Source organism: Homarus americanus, unplaced genomic scaffold, assembly GCF_018991925.1.
Source record: "Homarus americanus isolate GMGI-L3 unplaced genomic scaffold, GMGI_Hamer_2.0 scaffold5589, whole genome shotgun sequence".
Lineage (NCBI taxonomy): Eukaryota > Metazoa > Arthropoda > Malacostraca > Decapoda > Nephropidae > Homarus > Homarus americanus.
In genome coordinates, this window is record NW_024736650.1 from 912,136 (window position 1) to 937,666 (window position 25,531).

Below are 25,531 nucleotides of genomic sequence, written 5' to 3' on the forward strand. Positions count from 1 at the left end.
TGGCCTACTCATGTTTCCCTGTTCGGCAGATCAGTCATTTTTGTTCTAACGTCTCTAAATATCACATTAAATTTTCTGAATATTTTATATATATATTTATATATATATATATATATATATATATATATATATATATATATATATATATATATATATATATATATATATATATATATATTTGGAAATGCATTTCATAAGTCTGAGCTGTATTCCTGAGATATACATAAGGATAATTGACTCCATGACCATACTGTCAATACCCCATAGATTAGGAGTTGTAACACATGACGGTTGAGGCTGTAATGTGATAAAAGCTAAATGAAATATCCCGTGTTGTTAGCACAATTTATTTACAATCATATGCAATGTGATATGGATTTTACAGTAAATTTTCAAAAGTTCCGGCCCTCTTCCTGAATGCAGGCTTCATTCCATCACAAGAGACTGTGACTCGTATACGATCGAAAACTTCAGAGGTTTTATGAATGCTTGTGGCACTGTTTTGCATTTGGCGCCACAGTTCCTCGCGAGTTGGTACCCATACACTTTACTTTTAACTTGACCCCACAAATAGATGTCAAGGCGATTGAGGTGGCCAAGCAACAGGGCCGTGACGACTAAAATAAAACAAGCCAAACTTGAATACCTATAGGTTTTTTTTTAATTATATTCGAAAGATTGTGAAATTTCTACAAATTTCAATTTCATATTATTTTCTCAAAACTGACAGTCGAACATGCTCTGGGAGATTTTTTCTTTTAATTATCAACCATGTACGGTGATTGGATATTTTTAGCTTACGGGATGTTCTCTATCACTTGACATAAAACACTCAGCTTGGATTTGTAAGTTTGACGGATATGATAGTGATGTCGATAAATTTATTGAAAAAAATAATAATAACATTCACGACAAATATTCATAATCTTTACTAATGGCATACCAAAAATAACCAAAAATAATACTAGTGTATATGTTTTTGAGTCACAAACACCATTTATTAAATTTGACAGAAACCTGTAGATTAGACTGGGAGAAAGTGGGACTTGGTTGCTACTGGTTTGGCGGAGAAGAGTTGACATACCCAGAAGCTGTGGCAGCGTGTGTACGTCACGGCGGGCAGCTGCTGACCCTCCCTTCGCCAGGTACTCAGTTGCACCTCCTCCTCGCCCGCCTCCGAGAAAGTAAGTAACAACTGAACGTGTATATTCTTACTTAAGGTTAACATTAATGTTTGATAAAGATAACTAAGTCAGACAAGAGAAATTGGGAGCCCATAAAAAGTGAAATGAAGACGAAAACGACAGCATCAGAAATCTTGATGTTAAAGCATTTGGAAAACATAAAATACAAGTTTGTGGTGTTAACACGTGAAAAAATAATATATAATAATAATGAATTACTTTTTTCTTGGCACCTGAAGAAAGAAGTAGTGCAAGTGGTATTGACATAATTTTGTATTAAGTCATGTCCGATACGATTAAAGATATTGTGCTGTAGGAAGATCCCGTGATGATGTCCCACCGAAATGTTGGATTGAATTTCTTACTTACATAAACCATAGAAGTAGCCGTAGAGAAGATAAATTAAAAGTAAGATCATCTGAGATGAAGAGGTAGTAAGGAGCAACTACTGTCGTTTAATTGTGATTACCTGTACAGTAGTTAGTAGCAGTATTTCTTGTGAGGGCGGACGTGGTTCGTGTAATGAATGGTTAGATGTTGTGCAGGAAGAAGTACGGACGAGTTCGAAAAAGAAAACATCAGAAATGTGGTGATTAAAATTGGGGATATAAGAACATAAGAATGGAGGAAACTGCAGCGGGCCTATTGGCCCATACTGGGCAGTCCCATTTACACCCAACTCCTATCGCTCATATATCCATCCAACCTATGTTTGAAGCTATCCAGCGTATTCGAGTTAATGATGATGTTTGGTAATTTGTTCCACTCATCCACTACTCTATTTCCAAACCAATGTTTACCTATCTCGCGCCTCTATCTAAATTTGTCGAATATAAAACCATTGGTAAGAGTTCGCACTTAGTTGGTTATTTTGAGTACATTTGTTATATCACCTTTGTTTAGCCCTGACTTCCATTTATACACCTCGATCATATCGCCCCTCACTCTACGTCTCTCGAGGGAGTGCAGATTAACATGCTTTAACCTGTCTCTGTACTCGAGGTTCCTAATGCCTGGGATTAGTCTTGTCATTCTCCTCTGAATTCTTTCTAGGGATTCTATATCCATTCTGTAGTACAGTGACCAGAACTGAACTGCGTAATCCAAGTGAGGTCTCACAAGCGCAAAATATAGTTTTAGGATGACCTCGCTAGTCTTGTAACTAACACTCCTTAGGCTTTGTATGAACCCAAGTACTTTGTTAGCCTTGTTTTGAGCAAATACACATTGTTTACTAGGTTTAAGATCCCTACTTATCATTACTCCTAAATCTTTCTCACATTCGGATTTCTCTACAACATCGTTGTTCACCTGGGATTTGGTTTCTCTGTTTACACTAAGTCCTTTACATTTGTCCACATTTAATTTCACCTGCCGTTTCTCAGACCATAAGAATTTTTTTTTTAGATCTTTCTGTAGCTTTGCGGAGTCCACGTCAGAATGAATTTTACTCCCTATTTTTAGTGTCATCAGCAACTTTACTTATGTTGCTGTTTATGCCTATTTCTGTCTTTTTTTTTTCCTTTTTTTTTACGGGGATTAACTCACCCGGGCACAGGTCACTGACCCACAACGGGAACCGGGAAAAATGTAATAATTATTCATAGTAAATAAAATTTATAATAAAAAGTAAAATAAAATAATAATGATAACAATAATAATAATAACACTAATAATAATAATAATGATGATAATAATAAAGAACTATAAAAAACAATAGTGAGAAACGCTATATGTATGTTGTGTTGTCAAGTAAGAGAAACAATTGAGACCTGCAGGCAGCTATCATTGAGGGAGGTACTACCGCCTGGGAAGATATTGGAAGCATAATTATGTGTTGTCTACTAGTAGACCCTGCTGCCATATGGCACCACAAAAATTGTGACCAAGTCCCAGGCTGCTGATCTGACTTTCTGCCTCATTTGCACACAATTGCAGGGTGTCAATTGTTTCTCTTACTATTGACAACACAACAAACATACTGTATATCGTTCCTCACTATTGTTTTTTTCGTTTTGTATTTATTTATGTTTATTATTATTATTGTTATTTTTTTATTTTTTTATAATTTTTATCTACTTTATTCATTATTTTTAATTTATTATTATTATTATTATTATTATTATTATAATATTCAGATTATTGATCATTTCTTCGTCATTATCAGTTAGCTCGCCGGTGTCTGACTGTATTGGTCCAATCTTTCCTCATGTTTTAGTTTGATATATATGAAAGAATCCCTTGGGGTTTGTCTTTGCTTCCCTTGCTACCTTCAGTTCATTATTCCTCTTTGCTTTTCTTATCTCGTGCTTGGCCAAGGCTAGCTTGGGCGGCAGTATACAGTAGTCTTTCATAGGATTGATCATATAAATGGTATTCTAGAGTTAGTAGGTAAAAGGATGTACCTTTTTTTCTGGTATGATTGTATATGTCTTTTCATGTATCAATAAGAACTGACATTTGACACTTAATCAGTAACAGCTCTCTACTGACAATCATTAGGTGCACCTCCAATGCAGGTCTGTGGGACACATTTTCTGCGACTTGATACATTAATTCTGCCAACGGGGTATTGCAATGTTTGTGTTCTATTTATTGTGTCGTCTACGTATGCTGTTGTTTCCAGCTCATTTATAGATCGATAAACTAGGCCGTAGTATACCAAAGGATAGGCTGGCCATACCCTCGTAAGGGTCCCTCCTGAACTGTCGATTGCCTTCACATGATGTAGTCGCTTACATAGTAAATCAATGGAATATCTAACAGTCACCAGTTTTGCAGTCAGATTGATATAAACTTTGATAGGGCTTAGCAATAGAAAGATTGAACATATAGTATGGCGGTGGTGTATCACACAGGCGGACTGGGCACTGTTTGGGAGCCATACCATTTCAGTATGAGATGGGTCCATTCTACCCACTAGCACTGTATTTGTAGCCAGGTTTATTATCTTGGGAGGAAGAAGCAAAGAAAAACATTAATATTATATAAAATATTTATTAACCATTAGCTTATTCAGGAAAATAAATTTTTATTCTTTTAAATTAATAAGAGTAACCAGTTTCTTTTAAACTGCCTCGAAAAAATCATATACCATTGGAACACATCAGTTGTCGTTAGACAGCTTTAGATTTGACAAAATGCGGTTTTTGAGAAATATGTTTCTTTAGAAAACATATAGCAACTTTCTTTGAAAACGAAAGGAAAAAATTTGATAAATGAAAGTACAATATGTTTCCTGCTAAAATTTGCGTAGAAACCCAAATCAAACCATAAGCAATTTTATCACTTCTGAAGACTTAACTCGACCACATCATTATGACTCGAACACGCGAGATAGCTTCAAATATAGGATGGACGTATATATGAGAGATAGAGGTTGGGTGTAAATGTGGACTTCCCAGTGCATGGGCCAATAGGCCCGCTGCAGTTTCCTCCATTCTTATGTTCTTAAGTCTCTCGTAAAACTGTTTAAGTTTAATTTTCTTCATTAAGACGGTTTCCATCTTGCATAGCCCCAGCTGATCTTAACGAAGTATAGATTTCAGTCGACTCTTAACATACTGCAGTTTTGAAAATGCTCTCACGTGAGATAAGGGAGGGTAAACACTTCGTTGAGGCACTTGCAAAGAGCATTGCAACTGCTACACTGATACTCATATCCAAGGGTCAGTTGAAGAGTGTAGCCCAGACAGTCTGAACAGTTGCCCTCGCAGAAGGATGGATTCAAAGACTGTTGCTCCAATGACTGGTACTGGCAGTCATAGACATACTCTTGTTTAGATAAAAGTAGGACAAGTGTCAGTGCAGTTGCATGAAATATGCTAGTTCTTCTTCTAATTCAGCAAGACATGGCAGTGATAATACAGTGAGTTAGTTACACTACTGTAGTTACTTGGATTCAGATCCCAAAGTTCTTTGTAGCGTCCAGAATTTTTCTCATTGAACCGGGAAGACTTTTCCTGACTCAGTCGATCAATAACAGGTAGATAAAATTCCCTGACGTGTTCAAACGGACCTGTCATTGGTATGTCCACTGTTATCAAAGGTTGTTAATTTGTCTTGGAGTTCTATATCAATTTCAGAATTTCCAATGTCATCTATAGGACTTGCTAACGGAATTCATTTGTATGATGAAAACACTGATTAATCTTGGACCGGTCAGTCTTAAGCATATTAATTTCATACTGGGGAAGCCCAATAGCTTGACTGAGGTCCAAGCCATGGGTCAGCAGATATTAAGATTCAGCTGATGTGCAAATACCCAGACAAAGTACCCTGAATGTACATTACCGTGATAGTACTTTACCACATTAACTTTTTAGATATATTAGCAGAAGCTCCATCTAAAGACAAGCCTATAAGATAATGAATGTCCAATCCATGCCTTAGAATACTGCTATTCAACCTTTTTTTGTTGTCGTCCACTCCTAATGATGAAACTCATCCAATATCTTATCGTAACCAATTTTTGCGAAAAGATAAAAAAAAACAAGCAGTTTCACTTGTATTTATTGACAAATTTGTATCGTAATATAATTTAATAATAAATTAAAAAAATCATAGGTATAATTAATATGAATGTTTTGGCGATTCAATGGCTTGGCTGTTGTACTTGTCGACTATCAACTGAAATCGTGGCATCAGGCGACTTTCGAGTGTGCCCGCATAAGGTGGATCCACATTCAAAATTACGTTCATTTTCTTTGATTTGATTAAAACTAAAGCAGAGAAGCCTTGTTCACACAGATATGAAGTTGGAATCTGCATGAACATAGCTGTTGCATGTTCAGCCAACTCCTTGTAACCTGGAATATCCAGCAGTGTAACCCAGAATTCCAAGGTGTGTGCTAATGTTTTGAAGATTGTTTTTAATCGTAATCCATCCGGAACTCCATGTACTCCCACAGCTCACGGTTCAGGGCAGGATTCCCACAGCACACGGCTCGCAGCAGGACTCACACGGCTCACTGCAGTATTCCCACAGCACACGGCTCACGGCAGGAGTGTTGACCGGGCCAGACCAGGCCAGAAGTCCGACTGCCAGGGTGTTGGTTCGCGGCTGCTAACTCACCTCCGTCACACCATCTCGTAGTCCCATCTCATTGGCCAGTCCCGTTATGACGCGCTGTGACGTTGATTGACGGCGGTAATTGGTGCTTGAACCAGCAACGAGTCCTTTGCCAGCTGGTCCACAGTTATGGCATGACACAGAAGATCATCAGCAAATGGATTAAGAAGAACTCACATGCTGGAGTTCAGGTGTTCTCTCTCACTTTCTGGGAAATACGCGTTGATGTTTTCCTGAATCAAGGTAAGGTGTTTGACAACTAGGCTGGACATTCGCATCACACACTTTTTTCCGAGACACCAGCGCAAGCCGACATGCCTTGATCTGTCGATCTTGCCAAAGTGGCCCGGTTGTGCCCGGTCGAGGAAACATCCCCTAAAATATTGAACCTTCTTGTCCTCAAGAAGTTCTTTAATAGCAAAAATATTGAAGGAATCACCAAAGTAGAACGCCTGCAACACGGAATTATCAAGATCACGTTCTCAGAGCTTGGACAGGCCAGACAATTCGTGGATAACAACACCATCACCATCAACGGCATCGAGTTGCTCTCATTTGCCTATGTATGGGATAATCTGAAGCTGGGAGTTATCACCCACGACGAAATAGCCCACATGGACAATGAAGAACTAGAACAACTACTAGACGGACAGCTTGGCGTTATCAAGAGGCTGTCCGAAACTACAGCACTAATCGGGCACCCCCAGACCATGCCCAAGGAAGTTCAGTTGGCCTGGGGTACCATCCCAATCAATCAATACATCAAACATACACGCTGCTACAAATACCAGAAATACGGACATACCGTACACAAGTGCAAAGCGCAGGAGGATGTATGCTCCAAGTGTGGAAACACCGGGCATCGCTACACCTCCTGCCCCAACCAAGAGAAGAAGTGCGTAGCCTGTGGCGGCCCACACTTCTCCGCTGACAAGCTATGTCCCACGTGGCGGGAGCAGTGCAGGGTACCCAAGGTTAAACTCGACAAGAAACTCAGCTACAAGGAGGCTCTCCTTGCAGTACACGCCCAATTGAGAAAAAAAAGAGACTAAGAATTAAAAAGAGGAGAAAAAATAAGAAAAAACACAAGTGTAACGGGCGAGTTTTCTCTTTTCAATAATTTACCATACAGCTATTCTTTTCTATTAGTATTCGAGTTATTCATATACTTCTATGTTCTGTGTAGTACTCTTTCCAATGAGTATCCTGTTTTATATACTTATCCTTCTTCAGTTCTTTACACACATACTTACTTTTATATATTCTTGCTTATATTCTTATATGTTCTTTATCTCTATATACCTTATATTCTTATATAAGTAACTCTTATGCTTCTCTGCTTATGTTTTCCAAGTCAATGTTCTTTCTTTAAATTTCCTTTCATATATTATGATCTCTTCCATATATTTCGTTCTAGTTATATTCTAAACCATGGATTAACCTGGGAAACCATGTCTTTCTTATTACCACACTTATTATACCTACACCGGTAGACCTGCCACCACCCAGGATTTTTCTAGAATATAATATATCTTAGTTAACTGTTAGGTAGCGAGCTTCTAGGCACGTGAGTTAGTTATTTTCTGAGAACCAATGTGGGAAAGGATAGAGTGGTGATACTCGTAGATTACTAATTCAATATTTATTAATACAGTGATTGGATACGATGCATCTTAGATTCACTCAGACAAAACAGAACTGCAATTTATTTATTAAGTCATCAAACACTTCAAGAACTTATTACCTCATTAAATACCTCCAAATACTTATTACTTCAATCGACAATTGTGGTATTGTCACTCTGCCAAATGATATTCAGTACTGGGTATACACCAGATATCACTGGACCCACAGGTCTTACCTTACCAAGTAGCAAATTATCTCTTCACTTCTTGGTTATATCATTATACTCTCAGATTATCATTTCATGGTCACTACCAATGAATACATAACACACTGGACAACTCCACAATTATCTCAACATACAATACCTCCTGTTAATTCACAAGGAACGACATGGCACTTTTAACTCTCATTCAGTGGTTCAATACTTAACCTGGGATACTATATTTCTGCTAGTTATCCCCCAAACAAGATACCATAATACTTAGGCCTATGTAACTGTGAGGAGTGCCCCAGGGTAACGCTGGTCTCTACAACAAATGAAGATCGCTGTTAGGGGTCGGTTGTAGACCGACACACGCTCAGGGAGTGGGCGCCTGATTTGCAGGAAACGGACTTCCCAGTTCAGTCCTGTCGAATCAACGGCATCGTCCAACCCGGTTACCGACCCACGGTAGCCGATGAGTATTCAGCTCAACACACTGGAGGCGTTGAGGAAGAGTCACGAATGCGTAAAGGTCTACCTTCAACTATGCAAAACATACGCCTGGCAACGGTTCAGACGATATCTAAATCTCTACTTTACTCGACTTAATTGGCACAGAATTCACTATGTTAACACATGAGCACTGATATTCACCAAAATTGACTAAGTTAAACTGAATTGATAGGCGGCGGGGAATACACGTTAACATACCTGGAGACGTTGAGGAAGAGTCACGAATGCGTGATTCTCCCTCGTGTAGAGGTATATACGTGCACCCGCGGGGCAGCTTGGGCCTCCGTATTCATACCAGAAGGGTCGATCTTACCAACAACATAACTTCTCTATCATTTTGGATCACTGTATACTTGGTTATGAACTACAGTGTTCTTGATCAGGGTAATTTCCTATGTCTATTCATATAATCTAATCAGAGGTTGAGCTTGCCAGGAAAAGGTGGAATATACACGTTGGTAACATTAATTCTGCAAGCTCAGGCTTGAGGCGAACAAGGCGCTATTCACGGGGAGGCGCTAGATCTTGGAGATTATACCAGTTGACAGAATAGTTCAGGAGATTAATGACTTTCTCAAATAGACAACTGACACTAATTAAACTATAAACATCACATTCTCCGATGTCGGGGCGACAAAATGATATAACTTCAGGCGCGATCAGAAACTCATGGATACCCCCACGGACGACATAAAATACGCCACTCTAGCTGGCAAACTCGACACTCACTTACTTGACACGTTCTACTAACGATAAGGACAGTTGAAGCGTTCTACCCCACTCACAATGGATCTTGAATGTTCCAACTGTAAACAGACATATCTAAGTTGACTCAAAACAAGGGTGTTCTCTCTCACACTCAAATTCATTTTATAGAGAGGTTGGTTTCAGCAAGTCAGAGAAAATGGGATAACGGAGGACTGAGGTGTCTTGAAGTGATGAGAAAACGGACTCCTCAGATGGAGGACTCAAACGAAAGCCGAGTTACATGTTTTGTGGGCTATTGAGCGTAATATGAATCATTTGATTTTGGCGCTAACTGGCGTGTAAGACCGTGGTCGTTACACAAGTACCAACTGCCCCTGTACCAGGTGCCCCTGTTGGCCCTGCACCAGCTGCCCCTGCAGACCAACACCTCAAGATGTCCGACTTCTTCCACTTCTACGAATAACTTGGACACGAGGAAGAACAAGAACAAGACACTCGTGAATGGTCTGTCCAAGAAAAAAAAAGAAGAGGAAGAGAAGATCTTCGCCTTCAATATAACAAGACCCACAGCAGCCCGCCCATCAGAAACCAGCAATTACAAGAGATCAATGCGACTTGAAGTAAACAACAATAACTTTGCCCAGCGTGACGACTTGGCGCCTGCCACTCTCCAGTCCCCGCCCCTCTGCTGCCGAGCCTGGCCATTCACAAATCAGAGCACAGCTCGCCTCCCTCACTCAGGCTTCTTTTTTTTCTTTTTCTTTTTTTAAGATTTGTAGGAATATTACCTATGCGGACCTTAAGCTAAAATGCTGGTCCACCCACTGCTGGGATAAAACACCAGCATCTTTTTAGTTAACTGTACAGTACATCTCCACCACTAGCGTGGGGGTGGATGCTCGGTAAGAAGCTGTAGGGTTTCTTGAGAGTGGTTGGTGGTTAGCATTTTGGCAACCTTCTCTGCTGTGATAGGGGGTTGTATGTTCCTCCTAGCTAATTGTGTTCCAGGGCACTCTATGCTATGGGGTAGTGCTGCAGTGAGTTTTCTGCTCCGCTGTCGCAGGCCTTGCACATGCACTGCTCTGCTGGTACTTGTACAATGATTCCCCATATGCATGGGTATCCCAGTCTCAGTCGGTGGAAGATGGCTTCTTCCCTTCTTATATCCTTCATGAGTGGTGGTCTCTCATAATTCGTGACCAGATAGTATCACCTGGCCGATCGTGATACTGGTGTTAATCTTCTATGTTTGTCTATTTTCCACTGGGCAGTTCGTGTTATTGTGGTCTTCTTTATCTACTCCTGACTGGGCGGGATGTTCATCTCAATGTTTCGCTGTCCTAACGCAGCCTTGGCAGCAGCATCAGCTCGTTCATTCCCTGGGATTCCGATATGACTGGGCACCCAGATAAAGATAACTTGCCGATCTTGTAGTTTTAACCCTTGCAGTAGGCCAACAACGGATGTTATGAGAAGAATGTTGTCTCTAGGCTCTCTGCATTGTAGTGCTTCAATAGCACATCGTGAGTCAGTGTGTATTACAACGCCTTGTTGACTGTTTATGGAAGCGTGTCTTAGGGCTCCAAGTATGGCAGCTAGCTCAACTTGCAAAGTACAGCATCCATCTGAGGTTCTCCAAACGGACGTGTTAAATACATCTATGTTGAAGCCTGCTCCTGCCTTCGTGCTGGTGGGCTCTACGAAACCGTCTGTGTAATCCACTGTACAATTGTGTGGTATTGGAGCCTTCATGCTTCTCTCTGCTACCTGTCGGAGCTCATGTGGGTTACAGTCAGCCTTTCTTGTCCCAGTTTGTAGAATGTTGAAGACTGCTGGCGGGGTCTCCCACTGTGCTGGGGTGCTGTAGTCTGGATTCATTGTATCAGGTCCTTTGCTAAGGATTGTGTCTTTCAATTTCAGTCGATTTACAGCGTCAGCTGCGCACAATAGCCATGTTTTCTTGTTAAAGACATATCTGTTAAGGTTCAGTGCTCGTAAGAGTCCATTCTTGATGTCACCTCCCCGGGCCCTGGTAATCAGTTTTGTTGCAAAGCACGCTGTTAATCGTTCCGTCCTGGTTTAGAGAGATGTTATACCTGTCTCCATGTGTAAGTTTTCATTTTTTGTCCACGTAGGTGCCTTGACAATGACTCTCATAGCGTTATTCTGGGCAACCTCCAATTTCTCCCACTGCCACTCAGACAGTGTGTTAAGAGCTGGTGTCGCATAGTCTGTTAATGATCGAATGGCGTGTATATACAGCGTTCTTAGGACTACGTGTCCCGCACCCACCTTGGGTCCTGTCATGGCTCTCATCATGTTGACTCTCTTGCCCATTCGGTATCTTAGATAGTTTATCTCAGTGTCAAATTTGAGTCCTTTGTCAATCCAGATGCCCAGGTATTTGTATACATTGACCCATTGTAGGGCGATACCTTGTATTTGCAGTTGTGTCTCCGGCTCATTGGGTCCAATCCTCATGGCTTTCGATTTTGGGATTGATATCTTGAGCCCGAGCCTCATACATTCTTCACTGATGAGGTCTAGTGCTCTTTGAACTTTGCTCATCTGGTTTCTGCCTTTTACTATCAGTGCTAAGCATCAGCATAGCATAGCGTAGTCATCAGCATAGCATAGCAGTTTGGTACCCTCTTGAAAGGGAAGCCGACACAAGTTTTCTATGAGGATGTTGAAGAGAGTTGGACTAAGAACTCCTCCTTGTGGTGTGCCATTTTCCAGTCTTTGGTGATCTGAGACTTGTCCTTGACGGGTAACTCTTGCTGTTCTGTTTTGGAGAGAGTCCGCAATCCAAGCCAGTAGGCATCCCTTGACGCCTTTCCGGGCCAGAGTGGTTACATTGGCCTGTGCATTTGCCAGCTCAAATGCTTTCTCTAGATCAAGGAATACTACGATTGCCTTATTTTGACCAATCGATCCCAGGAGTGTGGCCAAACTGTGTGCAGTGCTGACACTTTTGGTGAATCCAAAGATATTGTGGTGAAGTGGACCAGTTTTCCAGAGGAGTCGTGTTAGGACCATCCTTTCGGCGGTTTTGCCGATGCATGCTATTAGTGATATTGGTCTGGAATTCTGGGGATCATTTGGTTTGGGAATGGGAACAATGTTTGCCCTTTTCCAAGCTGACGGGAGTTTGCCTGCTGACCATGATGCGTTGATAACTGTTAGGAGAGCAAGTTCACCAGCAAGTCCCGCAATGCTGAGCAATGAATAGGTTATACCATCACTGCCAGGGGCAGTGTCTTTGCTTGTTTTCCTGGCCCTTCTGATTTCTTCAAAAGTAAACAGACAGTCTGTAGTGTCAGCTTGTTCAATTGCATGTCTGACGACTACTTTTCTCTCCAGTTGTACTTGCTGTAGATGAAGTCTTATTTCAGGAAGCAGTTGAGCTGATGACGAGCGTTCTGCAAAGTGGTCTGCCAAGCGATTTGCTTCCTGTAGTGGCTTGGGGTGGGCTGGAGTTCTGGGCAGGTTTCCTGTTGCTATCCTCAGTTTTCTCCAGAGTTTACTCAGGTTGGTGTGTGCATTAAAGGTTGCACACCACTCGAGCCATTTGTCTTCCCCAATTTTCTGAGTAATTTGGCGAGCATGTTGAACAGCAGCTCTCAAGAGTTTCACTCCCTCCGGGGAAGGGTACTGGTACTGTCGGAGATGTCTTCTGTGGTGTCTATTTGTAGGGTTTGTTTTTGTTATTGCTTCCTCTGCTGGCGTGTTCTTTTTGCTTTTCAATTTCCATTCTTCTTCTTGGTCTTGTTCTTGTATATTTTCGTAAAGGTCTAAAAACGGTGATGATTTTAATGTTACTAAATCCTTTCTTCGGTCTTGTTTAATTCTGGCTTCTTTTCTGTGGTCTTCTTGGGGTCTTGATTTTTCTTTTCTGTGGTCTTGTTGGGGGCTTGATTCTTCTTTTCTTCGGTCTTCACTACAAGGAGAGCCTCCTTGTAGCTCAGTTTTTTCTTGCTTCGCAGCTTAACCACCCTACACTCCTCCCTCCACTTGGGACACTCCCGGTCGGAGGAGTTGTGAGGGCCACCACAAACTGCGCATTTCTTGGCGGCCGCCGAGCAGGTGGTGTGCTGGTGCCCTGGTGTCCCGCAACTGCAACAGACCTTCCGAGCTCGACACTTCCCTGCCAGATGGCCATACCTCTGGCATTTGTAACACCTTGTTGGTCTTCTTTCATACGGTCTTACTGGGATGTTCTCCCATCCCAGCAATACGGTGCCTGGTAGATTCTTGGGGTAACCAACCAGTGCAGTTGCATTGGTCAGCTTCCGTACTATTGAGAGCTGGTCTCCGATCAGCTCGGCCGTTTTTTTCTGCTCTCTTCAGGTTGTTTTTGCTCTGGCCTGTGATCGTGTGTTTGCTGACGGTCTGTGCTTGTTGTTCTGTTTCCTCGTGAACTGTTGCAAGGGGCTTGAGGTTTCACGGTTTTGAGTGATCTCCCGGATGGGAAGTTATTCTTCTTGTCTGATATCTGACTCAAGGGCGTCGTCTGTTCCACTTGTAGTTGTGGAGTTTGGGGGGTCTGGTCTTCCTGCATTTTTTCCGTGAGCTGTGTCATAACTGCATTTATTATATTTTCGGTGATGGTATCGGGTTTCTTTATTATAGTAGAGACAGTCACTATTATAATGGTGATCATCTGTTTTGTTTGTTCTTCTATGAATGCCGCTTGTAGATTGGCAGGCTGGGTGTATTCAGTTGGGTGGTCGCCTTACGGGGTTGCAGTGTCCCAAGCAATATGGGACCACCAATACTGGTGTGTTCTGTGCTTGTACTGCTATACAGCTCTGGAGCTGCGGTTGTGGAGTCCACTGATTTGTCATGGTTTCCTGCACGGACTGATTTTGTCCCAGTGTCTTCAATTTTGTCCTGTAGCCTGGTGGGGGAAGTGCAGGGAAGGAATCCTCTGACAGTTGGGGCGGGGTGGGTTTTGGGTTGACTGTTTTCTGTCGCTGCTGACCCCACATGATTGTGCTCTGAGGTGCTTCTGTTGTGTTTTATGGTTGAATTTTTGCCATTGCAACTTCCTAAAATTCACTTCCATCCTGCCTTTATCCTTCCCTGAACCTTCTTCCCCCCTTGTCACTAGCCTTTATTCATTCATTCACATTCTCTTCTCCAATGTTTCCTCTCATGTTGCCTGCACCCCGTGTTCCCAGTCACATTCTATCTTAAAGTTATCAAAAGTCGGGAATCAAACAAAATGGTCATTTCTACGTTGGCTCGCTAGCTTTGCACCTTCACTTTGAATCCATTTATTTTTCCCATTGCTGTGAAAATATCCCGACCTTTGCCTTGGAGACTAATGTTGAGTTTGTTCAAATGATCAATAACTGAGACCATGTATGACAACTTTCCCAGCCAAAAGTTACCCTGAGGTTTAACTGCCATGGGATCTGTTTCCTCTGTGAAGGAAAGACACAACGCTCTCTTAGTGCAAGGACTCTGTTCAGAACCTTTCCACGGGATAACCACCGCGCCTTGGCATGAAAGAGCAGTTTGGTGAAGTTGGCTTCCATATCTTTGCACAACTCACGGAACATTGTTTTTGTTTTGTTTTGCCTGGGTCCGGATATGATTAATAATTTTGACGATGTCATCAAGAAAGAGCTCAAAATCATTCTGCTCACTGGTTGTTCCAGTCTCTTTCAGTCGCTTAGCAACAAGGGCTTCTTAGTGAATCACACAGTGAATTGAAATACAGTGAGGTAATACGGCTAGGATTTTCGCCTCAATACCCTTGATTGCTTCAACCACTGCCCTCGCACCATCTGTAGTGACGGATTTGCATTTGGACCATTCAATGCCCTCTTCACTCATAAAATAATTAAGTTTCTGGAAAATGTTCTCCGTTGTTGTTTCAACCTTCAATTGGAGGCAGGACAAATAGTGTTCAACTATGGTCTTACTCTAAATCAGGAGAGCGACAGTACACAATCAACTGCACTTCCCCTCCATCATTTATTGTTTCGTCCATCTTCATGGTACAGTCTCGTTCAAGATTCTTCGAACACTGCTGGAGACCGTTGGCAACTCAAGGCCGTTTGTTTACTAAACTATGTAGTAAAAATTATGAATGAGTGTAAAAGTGATCGGTGATTGGTTACTTCGTTCCCCCTTGTTTAATTAATGGTTGGGCTTTGTTGTTTCGTATTATATTATACCTTTCTGCTGGTATATACTGTTAATTTGGTTTTAAATGGATAGAGCAATGGGCCAACCTATATGAATTTATGTTTAGACAATTAGACATAAGTAAAAATCGGTAAGTATGTTAAAGAACATCATTCATCGGGCACAGCTGTGTGCAGGCTGTTTATGAGGTTGCCTGTTTATAATTAATTTATACTAATATTATCTTCAAACGTTTATACCTTTCGGGTAATTAATCCAGTTGTATGTAACAGATGCTAAACAGACTTCTTTCTAAAGATGCTGATTTCATGCAACACAAACTGCTGTTTTAATTCGCTGTGGGATTAAGCAGAATCATCGGTTCACTGCTACCTGTAGTAAGTATAATAATAATAATAATAATAATAATAATAATAATAATAATAATAATAATAATAATAATAATAATAATAATAATAATAATAATAATAATAATAATAATAATAATAATAATAATAATAATAATAATAATAATAATAATAATAATAATAATAATAATTAACAGTTTATTGAAAAAGTTATGCAGCCCGAAGGCTGAAAATATACACTGGACATAAATGACTTATTACACATATTGGTGGTTTAACAAACGCCTTCATTAGAGAAAGGTAAAGGAACATACAATGAACATACAGTTTGATGTTTACAGTGGAGGTCACGTAGATCTTGTGCGCTGAGGTGTTGAACAGTAGACACGTAGTGTAGTAACTCTCACAGATGGTGTTATGAGGAACCTGACGTGGTGTAGTAATTCCCTCACAGATGGTGTTATGAGGGGCATCACGTGGTGTAGTAATTTCTTCGCAGATGGTGTTATGAGGGACCTCACGTGGTGTAGTAATTCCCTCACAGATGGTGTTATGAGGGGCATCACGTGGTGTAGTTCTTCCCTCACAGATGGTGTTATGAGGGACCTCACGTGGTGTAGTAATTCCCTCGCAGATGGTGTTATGAGGGGCCTGACGTGGTGTAGTAATTCCCTCACAGATGGTGTTATGAGGGGCATCACATGGTGTAGTAACTCCCTCACAGATGGTGTTATGAGGGGCCTCACGTGGTATAGTAATTCCCTCACAGGTGGTGTTATGAGGGACCTGACGTGGTGTAGTAATTCCCTCACAGATGGTGTTATATGAGTGAGGTGTGGTCCCAAGCCTTCCTATCGTGGACGGATTAACACATCGCTGGTTGTTGTTGGGTCTCATGGGCAGTTATCACTGGGTACCTGGGACCTCACTGTGTGAAGGTTAACTTGGGTACGACTCAGCTATTACTGTTGAGTTGTTCTCACTGACTTAAGCACTGTTCACCACTGTTCACCTCTGTTCAACACTGGTTCTATTCCTTTCCTAAATGAAATTGTAACTTCTGGCGAGAACTTGTTGATATTCCGGTGGAGAGGAGGGGTTCAGGAGAGGGAGTTGGTATGGGCCAACTTAACAGTTGATCTGGCTGCTCCCAGATGAGCGCCAGGTACGTCTTGACCCTTCAGTGGACAAGGATGAAGTGCAATAATAATAATAATAATAATAATAATAATAATGATAATAATAATAATAATAATAATAATAATAATAATTAACGGTTTATTGAAAGAGCTTGGCAGCCAGAAGGCTGAAAATATACAGTTACATATTTGGGGAATGGGTTTCGAATTACAAATAATATACAAGTAACATAAGTGATACAAATAAGATATATAATAACTAGATGGGGAAAAGCTCAAACCATGCATTTCAACATAGTGACAGTGCAAGTAGTATTTACTGGGAGTGAATACACTGGTTTATTACAAGTTATTGATAATTTTACAATGGTTGGGACTGGGCTGTTCTTATAGCGATCAGTTCTGGATGCGGTTGTGGTGTCGGACAGCAATTCTCGGGCTAGGGATCTCAGGTGGTAGTAGGAGCCGGTGTCGAGGATGGTGTAGAAGCTTCTTACCGAATTTGCAGATGAGGTCGTGGTGATGGTCAGTGAGAGTCGAAAGGGTCAGTGTGTTGAGCGCTTCTTGATATGTGGAGTAGGAAGGGGAGAGAATAATCTTGCATGCCCTCTTTTGCACTTTTTCTAGGTGTTTACGTTGTGTGGCATTTAGGGAGGAAGACCAGGTAAGGGAGGCATAGGTGAGCTTGGGAAGTATGAATGTTGTGTAAACACTGAGGAGCTCGGGTGCAGAAACTTCGAGGGACTTGAGTCGGCGGAGGAGGTGGAGACGGAAACTGGAGGATTTGACAACTTCACTGACGTGTGGTTTCCAATTTAGTTTGTTGTCTATAGTGACGCCGAGGAGCTTCGTGGAATCTACAACCTGGAGTGTGTTCGGACCTAAAGTAATGGAAGGAGGTGGGACAATGTTGGAGGAGAGGTTGATGTGCATAACCATGGTCTTGGTATGGTTGATGGTGACATGGTTGTTGGTGGCCCAGTTTTGGAGACTGTTCAATAAATCCTGAAGGGCGGTATAGTTGGGAGCAGAATTGTTGACGCTGATCCCAATGGTGGAGTCGTCGACATGTTTCCAGCGAGCAGGGGTTTCTCTTAGGGCATCATTGATGAGCATAAGGAAGCAGAGTGGTCCCATCTTGGTGCCTTGGGGGACGCCACAGGTGAGTGACTGAAAGGTGGAGACAGCCCCTCGGAAGCGTACAGCTTGGCGTCGGTCACTGAGGAAGTCTGTAAGCCATGGTATAAGACTTCTCCGAAGCCCGAGGTCAATAGCTTTGTTGATGATTATATTGTGGTCGACTAGGTCGAATGCTTTAGTGAAATCAATGAAGGCGACAGCTACAGACGTTTTTCGTTTCTCGAGATGGCGGTATATGTAATCGAGAAAGCTGACAAGACAGTGAGTGGTGGAGGAAGTTTTCATATTGCCAAATTGCTGAGGGTCTACGACTCCTGCAATATCAGCATAAGCCCAGTCGAACACAAAACTTTCACAGATTAGGCTGGGTATTGGGGTGATTGCAATAGGTCGTAGCTGATTTAAGGATTGTGGGCTGGTTGACTTGGGCACTGGTGATACATAAGAGGTCTTCCAGTCAGCTGGGCATCTGGCTTGACTGAGAGAAGCATTGATGATGGAGCATAGGGGTTTAGCAAGCTCCGGGGAGAACTCCTTGAAGAGTTTCATTGGTAAGTCAATGGGGGTGGTAGAGCGTTTTAATTTTAGTTTGTCCAGGCGTTTTGCTACTTCAAATTCTTCTACTAAGTCAGTGGGAAGGGGGGCTGGTAGGTAAGCAGGGAGAGTGGTTGTGTCAAGCCGGGGGAGCGTCTGGCATATAGTAGCGAAATGGTTATTTGATTGCTCAGCTGCGTCAACATTAGTGAGATGGCTAAGGAAGGGGAGGGGGTGTGTCTTATTGTTTAGTCCACAGAGTTCTTTAAGCTTACCATACCATTGACTGATGTTGGTCTGCTTCAGGTGTTGTAATTTGGTTGGGTAGTGGGACTTCTTTGCAGTGCGTATTTCGCGGATGACTTGGTTGCAAAGGGACCTGTAGCGGATGTGGTCATTGAGATGAAAGGCTCTGTCTCTCTGTTGCATAAGTCTTTTGATCCGAGGTGTGATCCAGGGCAAGTCAGCTGGGTGAGATCTGACGGACTTCTCGGGGAAGAAGTGGTGGTGAGCTTCCGTGGTGGTGTTGGTATAATTTATCCACTTGGTTTCCACGTCATCCACGCTAAGTGTGTGTGTGTGTGTGTGTGTGTGTCCGCGCCTGTGGAGTGTGTATGTGCGCATGTGGAGTGTGTGTGTGTGCATTTGGAGAGAGTGTGTGTGTGTGTGTGTGTGTCAGCCTGTGTCTGTATTTAATAATGACGATGTTCAATTGAAGGTGATGGTAATTTATCTTACGAACCATCAGCCTGATGGTGTGGATTAGTGCGGTAGCATATGTCTAATACTTTTTACAAGCCTTTATCTAGCAATATCATTGTGATTCCAAGACTGAATATTGTAAACAGCAAATGGTATTTCTTTCGTTGAGTGAATATTTGCCCCCCCCCCCCTCCTAAATCCTTGTTTCTAACTTGTGTAGATTACGTCAACTTTAGTGTGGTGTCTTGAAAAAAAAATATTATATTTTTTTTAAAAATGTGTATGATGTATATTATAAATTTGTATCTTATTTATTTATTTATTCATTCATTTACTTTTTTTATAAACGCTTAATAAAATATAAATATAACGCTGATGTTATTGGCGGGAAGGTGAGGGAGACAGAGGTGTTGTCAGTGCTGACTACCCTTCCGCTCCCTCAATTAAAGAACATAAGAACATAAGAATGGAGGAAACTGCAGCGGGCCTATTGCCCATACTGGGCAGTCCCATTTACACCCAACTCCTATTGCTCATATGAGCATCCAACCTATGTTTGAAGCTATCCAGCGTATTCGAGTTAATGATGATATTTGGTATCTTGTTCCAGTCTTCCACTACTCTATTTCCAAAACAGTGTTTACCTATTTCGCTCCTAAATCTAAAGTTGTCTAATTTAAAACCATTGTTACGGTTCGCTCCTAGTTGGATAGTTTGAGTACCTTTGTAATGTCCCCTTTGATCAGCCCTGACTTCCATTTATACACCTCTATCATATCGCCTCTCACTCTACGTCTCTCGAGGGAGTACAATTTCAGATGCTTTAACCTGTCTCTGTACTCAAGGTTCCTAATGCCCTGGATTAGCCTTGTCATTCTCCTCGGAATTCTTTCCAAGGATTCTATATCCATTCTGTAATATGGTGACCAGAACTGAACTGCATAATCCAAGTGAGGTCTCACAAGCTCAAGATATAGTTTTAGGATGACCTTGCTAGTCTTGTAACTAACACTCCTTTGTATGAACCCAAGTACTTTATTAGCCTTGTTTCGAGCAAATACACATTGTGTACTTGGCTTAAGGTTCCTACTTATCATTACTCCTAAATCTCTCTCGCAGTCGGATTTCTCAATGGCATCGTTGTTCACCTGGTAACTGGTTTCCCTGTTTACATCCCCTATATCGAGTACTTTACATTTGTCCAAGTTGAATTTCATCTACCATTTTTCAGACCATTCGAAAAATTTGTTTAGATCTTCCTGTAGTTTTGTGGAGTCCTCGTCAGATTTAATAACACGTCCTATTTTATTGTCATCAGCAAATTTACTTATGTTGCTGTCTATGCCGATATCTACAGTATGTTGTTTATGTATATAATAAATAATAATGGTCCAAGTACTGAGCCTTGGGAAACTCCACTAGTGACATTAATACTCACTCGTTGTTTCCTGTCCATTTAAGGATATTACCTTTGATGCCATGTGCTTCTACCTTTCTAATTAGTCTTTCGTGGGGGACTCTGTTGAAGGCTTTGCTAAAGTCGAGATATACCACATCATAATTGTGCCCCTCGTCCACCGATTCGAAAACTGATGAAAAGAATGTTAATATATTAGCTAGACATGAATGCCCGCTTATGAAGCCATGCTGGGAATCATTGATCAATCGGTGCTTCTCCAGGTGATTTCGAAAAGAGTTTGAAATGATTGCTTGCAGTAATTTGCCTACTATTGATGTTAGACTGAAGGGCGGTAGTTAGAGGATAGTGATCTATCCCCCTTCTTGAAAATCGGTATTACATTCGCTATCCTCCAGGATTCTGGTACTACACCTGTTTTTAACGACATGTTAAACAACTTTGCTAAGGGCATACTAAGCTCTTCCTTACATTCCTTTAATACTCTGGCAAATATCTCATCGGGACCAGGTGACTAATTAGGCTTTATTTTGTCTATTTGCTTATTAACATCGTTACTAGTCACTACTATCTCGCTTAATTTGTTTTCTTCACTATCTCTGAATAGAGTCGGTGCCTCGGGTATCATGTTTAAATTCTCGGTGGTGAAAACTGTTGAAAAACATTTATTAAAATTATTGCTCATTTCTCCGTCATTATCAGTTAACTCGCCGGTATCTGACCGTATTGGTCCAATCTTTTCTCGCATTTTAGTTTGATACATTTGGTAGAATCCTTTGGGGTTTGTCTTCGCCTCCCTTGCTACCTTACCTCATTATTCCTCTTAGTATTCCTTATCTCGGTTTTAACCCTACTCGCCAATACCTTATAATAATCCCGGAGGTAAATTTCGCCACGATTTATCTGTAGGTTATGTATCTAAGCTACTGTGCGGAGTAGCAACCTTGTATATAAGCTACTGTGCCAAGTAGCATTTATATATGTAATTACGTGGCAACACTGCACGTGTTATGTGGCAACATTGTCCCGAGGCTGCCATATGGCAAGGCAGCCTCAGTCCGCCTCCATGCCTCATGCATGGCACACGCTAGTCACTACTTGTATTTCTCCTATCCGTTAATAAATGGACTTCTGTGTTACCCGGTGTTTCCCTACCCATCACTGCCTTCTTCAGGGAACACATGGAACCTTCATTATCCTTCTACCTATAGCCTTCCTTTGGCCAATAATGTTCTTTAAATAATTATTTATCCATTTAGGGTCATTGTTGTCTGATCTGTGTTTTTTGTATGGTATGTTCTGCCTTTGTGCATTAAGTAACTCATTATTTAAATTGTCGTGGAACTCGGCAATCTCAGATCTCGTTATCAGGTCGGTGTCAACCGTCAGGTTCGTGGGTGGGGTGAGGTCGGTGTGAGTCACCCCCATGCGTGATACCCCTTCCCTCAGCTGCCTCTTCAAACTATCAAAGTTTGCCCTTCTGAAATCTGGGACTTTATTGGAATTTTCCTTTCGTCTGCCCTAAAAATCCTACTGGAATCTAATTTCTTTGTGATCTCTGTTTGCAAGTTCGTTCCCTACCTCGACATTACTAGTGAGGTTTTCTCTGTTCGACAGAACTAAATCGAATATATTATTACCCCGGGTGAGTTCGGTTATATGTTGACTTAGGAAACAGTCCTGGATCGTTTCGAGAAAATCCCCTGATTCTGAGTTACCCGTAAGGTCAGTCCAATCTATTTGGCCAAGGTTATAGTCACCTACTATACAGACTTTGTTGTGTATGGAAGCCCTGCCCATTTCATCCCAGATAAGTCGCTCATTAACTCTATCAAGATTGGGAGGTCTATATATTACTCCTGTCATTAATTTTTCCCTACCGTCGATTAATTCTATCCAAATTGTTTCTGTATTCCGCTCAGTTTTTATTTCTTTGTTTATTTCACATTTTAGGTTATCCCTGACATAGATTGCTACTCCACCTCCTTTCCTGGTCTGCCTGTCGGAATAAAACAATTTGTAACCTGCAATTTGGTATTCGACAGGTAACTCACTTGTGTCTAGGTTGATCCATGTTTCAGTGAATGCTATTATATCGATTTTTTCGGTACATACCAAGGCCCTAATATCATCCATTTTGTTTCTCATACTTCTACTGTTCGCGTAGTAGTCATTTAGGTTAGTCGTGTTCTGAGTCCTCCCTTTACCGCGTTTAGGTCTTAACTCACTGTCTAGTTTAGCTTTGTCATCATTCCTAACACTATTTCCTTGTAACCTTTTACTTTGTTTACCCGCTCCCACTGCAGTCTCCTCCACCCCCGTGCCCATATGTTCCCCTAGTAGTTTAAAGACTTCGATATCTTTTGAACTGCCCCCTCTAGAGACCCCGCCAGGGTTGCCACCCCATCCCGAGACAGGTGAACCTCATCCCGAGCATAAAGGTCCCTTCTGCCGTAGAAGCTATCCCAGTTGTCAATGAATGGGACTGATATTGACTTGCAATATCTGTCAAGACGGTCGTTGACACCAACTGCCCTTGACAACCATTCACTGCCAACTCTCCTTCTAGGCTGGACACCGCATATGATAGGGATCCCTCCCTTAGTCCTAATACGATCTATAGCTGCCTTGAACTTATCAAGAAGCTCCTCGCTCCTACACCTGCCAATATCATTGCCTCCTGCACTGAGGCAGATTATGGGTTTGTTCCCATTACCAGACAAGATATTGTAGAAGGCCCCTGCCAACATGGAATACCACACGCAGAAAATCGCTGAACGTGGAAGTATAATCGGCATGAAGGAGGCTGGGTTTTCACCTACTGAAATTGCCCGAGAATTGGGGGTTTCTCGGTCAACTGTGTATTATTAGGTGAAGCGATGGGAAGATGAGGGAAGTTTAAAGGACCACCACAGGACGGGAATGACGCGCAGAACAACACCTGCACAAGTTGAAGCCATTCGGAATTTCGCCGAGGTCAATCTCTTCAAGACTTCAGTTTCAATAAGAGAGAATCTCCAATTAAATATTTCCCTTTCAACAATCAGGCGAAGACTTCACGAAGGAGGCATTCACCAAAGAACTCCAGCAACCAAGGAGAAGTTAAATGAGCGACATTGCGAGGGCAGGTTGCAGTTTGCTCGAAGGTATGCTGAAGAAGGATTAGATTTCTGGGGAAGAATTATATTCACTGGCGAAAATACTTTCTCATCTACCTCTCACGGAAGGTTGCATTGCTGGAGGAGGAACAACACCCGATATGCTAGACAGCATATTTATGAGGAAGCAAAGTGTGGCCATGTGACTTGCAATGTTTGGGGATGAATATATTTGTACGGAGTTTGAGAGCTGACTGACATAGAAGGAAGATTCATAGCTGAACAGTATATAGAAATACTCGAAGAAGTTATTCTTCCCTCTGTGCGTGCATATGCTTTCCCGTTTCCCGAAAACATAATTTCCATGCACGATAGGCGTTCTATCCATAGTGCACGGATTGTACAGTGGCTTGCAGAACAAAGAAATTTTGCAAGTCTTAGACTGGCCAAGTAAAGGTTGTGACATGAACCCTATAGAGAACGTTTAGGCCAATATTGTGAATGTGTGAGAGCCAGCTGAAGAGAGAACCAGGGTGCAGGTACAGGAGCATACACACCATGAGTGGGAGGTCCTGAGGCGGAAACCGCAACTGATACACAATCACGTTCGCCTCCTTTCCCAACAGGCTGCAGCATGTAATCGAGAATGAAGGTGACTGAACTAAATATTAATGTGTCAGAAATAATTTCCCTGTGTAATCAACGTTACATGCTGAATGCACATCGATATTAATTTTTTTCTATGTTAACTGAAGTAAATATAATTTACATGAATATGCCAAATTGTATAATAAATGTAAAGAAAACAATCCTCTTCTAATATCCTCACTTATGCATTATGTTTTCAGGATGATTTAAGTTATTTTAAGTCAAACAAATCATCACATTATACTTATAATTATTATGAAAGAGTACAGGGGTTTTCAAACTATGGGTCCCGACCCTTCAGTGGGTCGCGAAATAAATAAATTGGGTCGCAAAATAAAAATGGGTCGCGAAAATAAATCAGAATATTTTTATTTTCATACAATTGGATACATATAATTCAAATATAAATGGATCATGAGAAATTTACATGAATTTTGTCGATGCTAAATAAAGGAAAATTGTGAACAGTGTTTGTCTTTGATTTACTCATTTCATATCATTACACTTACGTTTAATGGGTCGCAATTCAAATTGTTGTTCTGGCTGTGGGTCGCAGTAAAAAAAGTTTGAAAAACACTGCAGTATCATGTATGATAAATATATTGCAGGTGAAATAATTACCATATCTACCACGGATAAAATCAGAGACGGAGTCGGAGACAAAGAAGTAACTGTATAACGACACAATTCATACAATACTGTACTGTATGTAATGGTCCGACACAGCTGTCCGATCCGGCTCTTCAAGTCACTTGTGACGAGGAAATTGATATTTCATATTTCAATCTCATAATCTCATATTTAATAAGTTCATGTCATGCCGTTCACAATATATTTATGTATTCTTGGAAAACGTTTACTGTAATAATTGTATTTTTATATATTTTTCTCTCCATTTATTTCCAAGAAATGGGAAAAATTCCTTGTCAAAATACTAAACTAGGTTACAACGTTACCTCACAATTATTTCATAACTTACAATAATGCTCTAACACTCACGCACACTTGCATGGAAACACGCACTAACTAGTAAAGAAAGTCGA

The 25,531-nt window shown here is 41.3% G+C and overlaps 1 protein-coding gene across 1 annotated transcript in view; it reads left to right on the forward strand.

Moving 5' to 3' along the window:
- Nucleotides 1-25,531, forward strand: part of LOC121872262 — an 88,126-nt gene that overhangs the window by 41,652 nt on the left and 20,943 nt on the right. Inside the window, exon 5 of the mRNA XM_042374928.1 lies at nt 1,014-1,184. Coding sequence (XP_042230862.1) covers nt 1,014-1,184 — 171 coding nt within the window. The remainder of the gene's footprint in view (nt 1-1,013; nt 1,185-25,531) is intronic.